The sequence below is a fragment of the Cynara cardunculus genome, assembly GCF_001531365.2.
Source record: "Cynara cardunculus var. scolymus isolate 2C chromosome LG 10, CcrdV1, whole genome shotgun sequence".
Taxonomy (NCBI): Eukaryota; Viridiplantae; Streptophyta; class Magnoliopsida; order Asterales; family Asteraceae; genus Cynara; species Cynara cardunculus.
The window spans coordinates 10,995,923-11,006,300 of record NC_037537.1 but is presented as its reverse complement, the minus strand read 5'-3'; the positions used below and the strand labels follow the sequence as shown (position 1 = coordinate 11,006,300).

The following is a 10,378-nucleotide window of genomic DNA, read 5'->3' as shown; positions in this document are numbered from 1 at the left end:
ATTTTAATGAGTGTTCTTCCATGAAAACCCCTATGGCACCCCCTTGAAACTGAATGCAGACCCCGATGGCAAATCGGTAAATGTGACCAGTTATAGGGGAATGATCGGCTCCTTACTTTATCTTACTACTAGCCGACCAGATATTATGTTCTCCACGTGTCTTTGTACAAGATACCAAGCGAATCCAAAGGAATCTCACTTGGCAGCCGTTAAGCGCATTTTCAGGTACCTGAAGGGTACTCCCAATATGGGTCTTTGGTATCCCAAAGACTCAGGTTTTGATCTAACAGRTTTTTCAGATTCTGATTATGCAGGCTGTAAAGTTGAYAGAAAGAGTACAACTGGTAGCTGTCAGTTGTTGGGTGAAAAGTTAGTCAGTTGGACTAGCAAGAAACAACACTCTGTGTCCACCTCAACAGCTGAAGCTGAGTATGTTGCTGCAGGTAGCTGTTGTGCACAAGTCTTRTGGATGAAAAATCAGTTAGCTGATTACGATCAGTTGTTCACAGAAATTCCTATTTTCTGTGACAATTCAAGTGCCATTGCTATTGCCAACAATCCATTTCTTCACTCTCGTACGAAGCATATTGATATTCGATACCACTTTATCAGAGATCATGTGATGAAAGGTGATGTTGAACTTCATTTTATCCCTACAGACTATCAACTCGCTGACTTGTTTACCAAGCCTCCTGATGAATCTCGATTTAATTTTTTGATCAGTGAGTTGGGTATGTTAAATGTTGACAAATAATTTTTGAGTCTTCACTAATTCAATTGGGTTATGTGTCTTCTCTAAAAATGTTGTATGTCATTTGCTCAAAAATAGTTTGGTATCTGTGTGAATATGCTTTCTTTCTTTTTTCTAAAATATTGATTTTTGAAAATGATGTGTTTTACACTCGTATATTTTTCTCTTGAAAATCAATTCCTATTTTTCTCTTTAAAACGTCTCTGTGTGATTTCCTTAAAAATTAGCTTTTTTTAAAAAAATTATTTTATGTTTGAAAAACAAAAAGAAGCAAAAAGATAAAAAGTTTTATTTTATAATTGTATGTAGTGGTTTTATTTTTTAAGTTTTTTTTTCTTGGTTTATTTTATGGGCCTCTCCTTTTTGGGCCATCCCAACTTCCCTTTACCCTAGCCCAACTTTGGCTTCTCTCTTTCTCAATCTCTCTTTCTCTCTTTCGGCCTATCCTTTCTACACAAACCGATCCCACACTACCCCTACCCCAAGCCAATCCCCATTCATCCCTATCTCCTTCGGCTTCTTAATAAGCCAAACCCTTCTCCTCTCTTCGACTTTCTCTCTTCTAATCGGCTTCCCCTAAAGCCGATCCCAACTTCTATACACCCCACTCACACACCCGAACCGATCGGTGATCCCTTTACCCTCCCTCCCTTCGGCCTACTAGCTCAACCAACCAACCACAAGCCGAACACCACCTCCCCTAGCACACCGATCCCTACACAAACCAACTTTCGTTCAGCCTCTATCCTTCATAAGCCGAACATTCAATCGACTTCTCCCTCAAACTCCCACTCCCTCCCAATCGGTTTCTTCACAAACCGAACCATCATAGGCCGATCACTATCATTCAACTCCTCCCAATCGGTTTCTACACGCCGACCCTACCCCCTCCTTCAGTTTCTTGGCTACTACACCACTCACCGATCTCCCTTAGTCGGCTTCCTCACCATTCGGCTTCCTACCCTCCCCTCCCTCTCTTCACAAACCGATCCCATCTTGAGCATCTTTCCTCTCTACACACCTAAGCCGATTCCCCCCCTTGGGCCCAAACCCTTTAGCCCATACCCTTCGGCCCACCCCCTCTCCTTTTCTAAACCCTAGATCCTCCTCTCCCTCTTTATAAATCCTACCCCACCCCCTCTCCTTTTCAAGCCAAACAACCCCACCCCACCTCTTCTCTCCTTAAGCCGCCCCCTTCCAATTCGGTTTCACCTTTTCTTTTAGCAAACAGTTCCTCTCATCTCACCTATTCATTCGGCTTCCCTCACCAATCCTTCCACCCATAAGCCAAACATACACACAAATCCTATTACCATTACCCCAATCCTATTCGGTTTGGATCCCATTACCCCAAGCCAATCCCACCTTTCGGCTTCACACCACTCGCACACATAAAACCGATCTCCATTCGGCTTCTTGAACAAGCCGATCTCTTTCTTTCTTTCTTGAACTAACCGTACCCCTCTTTTCCTTTTTTACTTTACCCAATAACCCCACCCACACCCCTATTCCCTACCTTTTTCTCACTCCCTACTTTTGTCCCCTTTTCCCCAACCATTTTTTTTTCACATCCCATCCCATCCACCCCATCCTCACCTAAGACCCACACCCCTCACCCCTATTTCTCACCTTTTTACATTTCCTAGGCTAAACCCCTTTTACCCAACATATATTTCCTTTTTTTATTTATTTAAAACCCTCAAACTCTCATTTTCTCTAACACCTCAAACTCTCATCTTCTCTAAACTATCACCCTCTCCATTCCTTCCAAGTTTACTGTGTGGTTTTTCAAGATTCATCATCCATGGCTTCTAAAGGTGGAACTCACTTCAAAGCTCCAAAGGTTAAGAAATCTGTTTCCCTCACTGCTGATCATGTTACATTTTCTTCGTGCAATTTTGTTGCATTGTTGGATCACAATGAGAAGTATCCGAATTTCTTCATCATAATCGAATTTCTATGTAAGTGCCCTTTTTTCAAAGCTCTTACTTATTCTCCAAAGATGAGTAAATCTCTGCTACGTGCATTTTGGGCTACATGTATATATGATGATTCTACCAAATCTGTGCATGCCTCTGTATTACCTGCCAATGATATATCTTTTAATGCTGATGATTTGAGGAGGGTGTTAGAGCTTCCTACTTATCCCTCTTATGATGAGCTAGTATCTGTTGATAATCTGCATGTTGTTGCTTCCACTATGGGCTATGTGCAAGACGCTGCTTTGATAAAACAAAGCACTCTTTATAGGAAGAATATGGGTGGTGTTTGGAACTTTTTCTTTTCAATCTTATTCAATGCTTGAGTTCCAAAACTGGAGGGATGGATCAGTCACCCACTAGTGTTACCCAGCTAGCTCATGCACTGATTTTTCAAAGAAAAATTGATTTTGCTGATTATTTGTTTGGGGAATTGGTAAAGAAGATGGGTAGTGCCGAAAGCTCTACTGTGCCTTTCATTAGATTTTTATCCATGATGATTGCTGATAAACTTGGGTCACGTATGCCGGCCGATACTGCTAATTTCTATGACCTCAAAGTGTCTCAAGTTGGCATTCAGACTTTGAAGAAGGCATCATTGTCTACCGATCTTCCTCTTCCTTCAGGTATGGTTTCTTTTGCCACCTCTTCTYACCCTGTATGGGGAGAGTGCTCTGTGACCACAGTAGCTGGGGACCTTCCTCATGTTGTTCCGGTCACCCATCACTCCTCCATGTCAATGGCCCCTCCCCCTTCTACTTCTTCAGCTACTGCCTCAAAAGAGGCCGCCTCCTCTGTCCGGAGACGACTGGCAAATAGTTTTATTCCCCCATCCTCCGCATCTGTTTCTGAGGCTATGACTTCGAAAGCGCCTTCGGAGTCTCACCCCGCCTCTCACCCCTCTCACTCAAAGCGGAGTCACTCTAGACTATCCACTCTTGGCTATTCCTCTACGAAGACCAAGAAGCCAAAAAGGGCTAAAAACATATCTCCAACCAAGGACTCTCAACAGTCCAAGGTTGTTGAAGTTAGTCCTACTGAGCCCAGGACATCTGCTTTACACCCCCTAGCTCCTCAGTGCCCTCTCAAAAGGACACTGTTGTACATACGGGGATCCTTCACGGTCTATCACCCGAGATCGATGATCTTGATGATATTTCATGAATGGATGATTTATCAGCTTTGTCTGATACTGACATCCCTTATCTTCAATATCTTCTTATGGATGTAGATAGTGAGCCTTACCAGCCTACTACATCTACTACAGTGGTAATCGGCGACCCGCCTCACGCAGGCATCGATGATACAGACACCGAGCCTCTCGCCGGTGTTGGTGATACAGACACTGAGCCTCTCGCCAGTGTTGCTGATACAGATATTGAGCCTCACGCCGATATCGTTAATACAGATGTTGAGCCTCACGCCAACATTAGTGATACTCCCATCGGTGACTCTCACGGCGCCGATGGTACTGCGAGTGTTGGTGTTTCTTCTCCTGTGGGTTAGCAAGCCCAATCAAAGCTTGCTCTCCTACTCCAGTTGTTGTTTCTCCCTCCAGGCCCCCCTCTGCACCACGCTTCCAGTTCTCAGCTCCTTCTCCTCCTGAGGTGATCTATGCCATACCCACTGAGGTGGTGGACATGTTCAGAGGCTTCACATCTCAGTTTCAGTTGCTCATCTCTCAACAGGCCTCCCTCAGCAATGATTTATCTAGGAGATTGGACTGTGTTACATCTGAACTGCATCAGCACAGTGCCGCCTTGACAGATCATGGCATTGCCTTCTCTGCTATTAAAGCTACGGTTGATTCTCTTGATGCTCGCATGATTGCTCTCTTCGATTCTCAGGCCAGTATCTCTGAAGCTGTAGCTGATCTTAGTGCTTGATCGGAAAGTCAAGCTGCCACAAATCAGGCAATTCTTCAATCTCTGACTGATCTTCACTCCAAGATGGATGCACAGACTCAGATATCTAAATTCTTCTTAGCCAAAGATACAGAGTTCACTGTGGACTTGGGTCCTACTCAGTTCATGGAAGAGGACAGGGTTATGCTAGCCAAAGTAAGTCGCCATGTTGAGTCCGATTATGCTCTTTTTGGCGGTCTTCATCGCGGTATCTCACATCTGCTTCGTGCCACATGTGCTCCCTTTCCTCGTGCTACTTCCTCTGTGCCTTCCCCACCTGCCATGTGGAGGGTCTTTCTATTCCTGCTAGTGGACCTTCCCCTGTTCCCACTGAGGGGGAGAAGACAGTTGATCCTACTACCAGTGACAATGGGGACGACGACTCAGCTTCTACTTCTTCGACCTCTTCATCCTCAGCTGAGTCAGACTGTGATGCTCCGATTGAGGGGGAGCTATCTGATCATGATGATAGAGCCACAGTACCTATTGAGGGGGAGCAACCATGTTCAATGCCTTCAGTATCTGTTGAGGTTGGTACTATCCCTTCTCAAGATGATATTCCCACTACTTTTGGGGACTTAGTCCAAACTCACAGAGAAGGAAAGGCACCCATGACGTCAGATGAAGAAGTTGCTGCAGCTAAAGCAGCTAAAATTGCTAGACATCAATCTGTAGTTCCTTCAGCCGATAGACTTGTGCTTAAAGCTTCATATCCTCAAAAAACTGATCTTCATCTCCTAGGTATTTCTTCTGAGGATGCGGCCAACTTAATTACTCTTCAAAAGCAATTTGAGGAAGCCAACATATCTCACTTCTTAGTCCCACGATCTGAGTCTGAAGAAACCAAAGTATAAAGAATTAAATGGTTTAATGACTCAATTCTCCGACGCTACACTACTACTCAAATTGTCAATGCCAGAATTAAAGGTCCTTAAAAATTGACCTATGATTCCAATCTGATCCATTTGATTATTGGTCGAGAAAACGGAGCTGTGAGGACAGAAAAGCTGACTTGGATCATTTCCTACGGTCTTACTGAGTGGATGGAGATCATCAAGTTTCTAAGTAAAAGCATAAGCATTTACAAGGAATTTGTCTTGAGTCATCTATATTGCCTTCTCAAAAAGATACAAATGATCAAAATGCATTACAAGTTGCCTTCCCCTCCACAACTCTCCTTTCTTAAGCAAGTGTTAAGCAAAGTTGGCTCTTCTAAATCTGCTTCTGCCTCGAAGACCATCAAGAATCAAGACTCACTTATTCAGAAATTATCAAAGTAAGGTAAGGCTCCTGATGTCTCACATCTTGATCTTACCCTTCCTTCAGATGTTTGTCATCCGAAAGGAACTATCTTGTCCGCTTCTGAGCATGGAATATTCTTCTGGGACGCGAGTAGTTGCCTTCGATTTTAACGAGCTTCTGAGATACCTATAGCTGATTCTCAGCTATTGCGCGTGATACTGAGTGTAATCAAAATTGGTGAAGCCGGAAGAGTCTTTTATACTTTGATCTCGGATGAACTGAATAGAAGAGATGTTCTTGCAGTGGCTGATTCAGATCCTATGGATGTAGATGATGATTGCTAGCTTTCCTATGTGATTTCTTCTTCTCGAACTACTTTCTTCACTGTAAGTATTTAATGCATTGCCTAATATAAATGCAATTTGATTTTTCAGTATTTACTTTAAATTTCTCATTCTTTATTTGTTTATCTCTGATTCATTATTTGTTTGTATATACGTTTATAGTTGTAAAAAAAATCAAAAAAAATCAAAAAAATCAAAAAAAAGGAAAGAACCCAAAAAGAATATGTACATGGGTCACATAATTTATAAGTTCTTCTTCTCAAAGAATTTTAGAGTTTGTGTATCTTGTATTTATTTCTTTCTAAGTGTTTGTGTCATCATCAAAWAGGGGGAGATTGTTGGGTCACCTATTGATTTGGTGATGACCCACTGATCTGTTCCTCTACCTTAGCAACACTTAGTAGTTATTGGTTCTTTGTAAATTGGTGTCTTGGTACATACTTAAAGCCATTGGCAAAATCGAAGACTAGYCGATGTGAAGACAGAAGGTCACCRATGCGRTGTTGTGGAYCAACYGTCTAATATACACACCAAGACTCCGAAGTAGCTGAAATGCATATTGAAAATATTTTGAAGCTACAAGTCGATTGAAGGAAGATCTTCATAGACCGAATATTGAAAATCTTCATGGACTCAAGATTGAAGATCTTCATAGACCGAAGATTGAAAATCTTCATGGACACAAGATTGAAGATCATGGACCGAAGATTGAAAATCTTCATGGACTCAAGATTGAAGATCATGGACCGAAGATTGAAAATCTCCATGGACCGAAGATTTGTGTGTAGCTGCTTGAAGCTACATATCCATCCAAAGGAGATCTTCTTACAGACTGACCATATCTCTGCAAAGTTTGTCTCTGCATGAACTGTGTTGTATGCATGCTGTGTACGATGAAAATGAGATATCAACATTGGTCAAGTCAACCCCTGCCTTCTTATCCTCAAGTGACAAGTGTCCCCATGCATTAAATGCTGAAGGTAGTATAAAAAGGCAGTGTGCATCTCCCATGCACATAACTGGTTTTGCAAGATTACTTAGTGTACTCTCAAAGCAATCGGTTATTCTCTTCTACTCCCTTGCTCTCCTGTGTGCGAAGAAATTCTTAATGTTCTTCATTTCCTTTCAAGAACTCTTTGTGTTGTTATTGAAAGTTCTTCTCCTTGTAAGATTGTTTAGGTTAGGTTTTCCTTTCCTATCTTCCGCAACAATCTTTTGTATTTCTGTGTGTATTAATTCTTGATATAAATCAATAAGAATTAAAAAGTTGAAAAACGTTTGTGTAATTGTATTCAACCCCCCCCCCCCTTCTATAGTTACTTTCTGTTTATTGCCTTTCCCTTCGGGACTAACAAGTTGATAGTGTTACATTCGACTAAGCATAATTGGTGGACGTTGGGGGATGTATGCGATACATATAATCATGTCCTTGCACAACATATGGAGGATCATGCATATGCAATGCGGCTGAACAAACCTGAACGTCAACTAGTTGAAGATCTATCAGCCCAACATGTCAAGCCCGATATATTTTGTCCACGTTAAAGGGTATAAATGTAGAAAATGCGTTTACGTCAAAAACAATATATAATGAATTTCAAAATACTAGGATAAGAGACGATGGAGGGAGACCACAAATGCAGATTATTGTTTTTTTGTTGAAAGAAATTATGATTTTAAGACTCGTGTAAATGACGAAACAAACGAGTTGGAATATTTATTCTTCGTTCATCCAAAATCATTTGAGCTTTGGCGTGCATTCTCACAAGTGTTGATCATCGATGCCACATATAAAACAAATTGGTATGGATGTGTTTTATGTTAATGTTAATATTATTATTGTGTTTAATATCATTATTTTGTTTAATATTATTATTGTGTTTAATATCATTTTTTGTTTATTATCCAGTTACAATATGCCTCTTCTTGAGATCGTTGGTGTAACATCAACCGGCAAGACATTTTGCATAGCATTTGTTTTCATGCATAAAGAAAATGTATCAAATTATATTTGGGCTTTAGCTTGTTTAAAGTCAAGAATATACGATAACTTTTACCCTGGTGTCATAGTCACAGACAGAGAGTTTGCTTTGATTAATGCATGCAAAATGGTATTTCCTGATGCTAAAAGATTGCTTTGTATATGGCACATAGAGTAAAATATTATCAAACATTGTAGACCATCGATACACGAGTCTCAATCGTGGAATTCTTTTTTTCAAGCATGGTCGCAATTAGTTTATTGTCCAAATCAAGATTTGTACATGTACAATTTGGTCAAACTTCAAAAAATGCTGCTCAATTATCCAAGTATTCTTGATATAAGTTAGTTTAACCATTATTACTAAATATACTGATATATTTTTTGATATATTTTTCAGGTGTTTTGAATTACCTGGATAGTGTATGGTTGACGCCACATAAAGAAATGTTTGTATCTGCGTGGGTTGATCAATATTTAAATTTTGGAAATCACACAACAAATAAAGTTGAAAGCCAACATGCCAAATTAAAAGGTTATTTGGAGGCTACAAAAGAAAAACAAATTTTTTTTATCTCATATTGATCAAGTAATTGATTCACAAGATACATCGACTAAAGCAAGTTTTGAATCTTGTAAAACTATTAAGAGACATAGATATAACAATTCACATTTTCAAAATTTGTGGGGCCTTGTTTCATTTAATGCACTTGATATGATTTACAGTGAATATGCATGGTCTTTCGAAACTAGCGTATTTTCTGAAAATTGTGGTTGTAAAATGCGTACAAGTCATGGGTTGCCATGTGCGCATGAACTAGCACTATATACATGTCAAGGGGTACCCATTCCGCTTGATGCGATCGATGTATTTTGGAAAAACCTGATTTCTCACCATGAGTCTCCGCACAAGATGAGGATATTCAATGTGATGATGAAGTACAAATTTTTAAAGAAACTTTCAATAAACAACCAGTTTCTGGTCGTAAGAGCTTGCTGAAAAAGTTATAGGATATAATTATGCCATAAAAAAAACGTTGTTTCATGAACCCTCAGTTCATAGAACCACTCGTGGACGTCCTTCTATAAATAATCAAGCTCTAAATAAAAAAAATATTGCCGACCCTCGTAGATATAGTTGTTCCAACGCGTCAACCTTTATCAACTCTGAAGATTTTGGTTATCAAGAATCAGCAAGACATAGCTCATACTTCCAACGAAAACCCACACCCCCAAACCCATTTCTTGATCAAATCCCAAGTTTATTTCATCCATACGTCACACAGATACAAGATGTAGTGGGTGATGGAAATTGTGGATTTTGAGTCATATCTACTTGTTTGGGTGGTCATGAAAACACATGGGGCAATATTCGGCGTGAGTTAATGATTGAACTAACCGAGCATCAACATTATTACTCTTATGTCATTGCCAACGAGTGTGGAAGAATTGACGAAGCGTTGAACTTATTCACGGAAAACGTCTTTGCACCGGAAATGTATTGGATCGCTATGCCTGAAATGGGAATTCTAGCTGCTTCAAGGTTTAATGTCATACTGCATGTTCTCAGTCATAGGGCAAGCAATGTGACATACTTACCATTCAGGACACAACCGCCGCCATTATCCCAACACGTGTCAATTGCAATAGTGCATGTTAATGGTAACCATTACATAAAGGTGGTATTAAACGGAGAATACACAATGCCCACACTCGTACATCATTGGCCACATCATCGGCTTCCAGATGCAAGTACATGGACTGTTCCATACCAACGTAGATTTGATATGTATCAAGAATATATAGAGAATATTTGTAATCAAGATTATGCTAATTTAGGTGACTAATTAAAGTTGGAATTTGTTGGAATAAAAAATATCAAATAAATTTATTTATGTTAAAAAACATACGAGTGATTTTATTTTCTTTAAAAAAATCAATTAACCAATACGTTATAGCGGCCTATATATAGTTAAATCAAAAAATATTCAATATTGGACTCGTTTCGAAGCTATCTATGAGACGATTATAATGATGTAATTTGTTAAAATTAAAACGTATTTAACATATTTTAGTTAATAGATAATTATATGTGTTAATAAGATCGAAGTATAAAATGAAAAATAGAAAACTAAAAGGTATAAAGTAAGCTAATTAAATGAATTAAATCCAAAAAT

The 10,378-nt window shown here is 39.7% G+C and overlaps 1 protein-coding gene across 1 annotated transcript; it reads left to right on the top strand.

Moving 5' to 3' along the window:
* Positions 1 to 9,586: 9,586 nt before the first annotated feature.
* Positions 9,587 to 10,048, top strand: LOC112519983. Its single transcript, XM_025128289.1, has one exon. It carries the CDS (start codon positions 9,587 to 9,589, stop codon positions 10,046 to 10,048), a length of 462 nt encoding a protein of 153 aa, XP_024984057.1.
* The last annotated feature ends 330 nt before the right edge of the window (positions 10,049 to 10,378 follow it).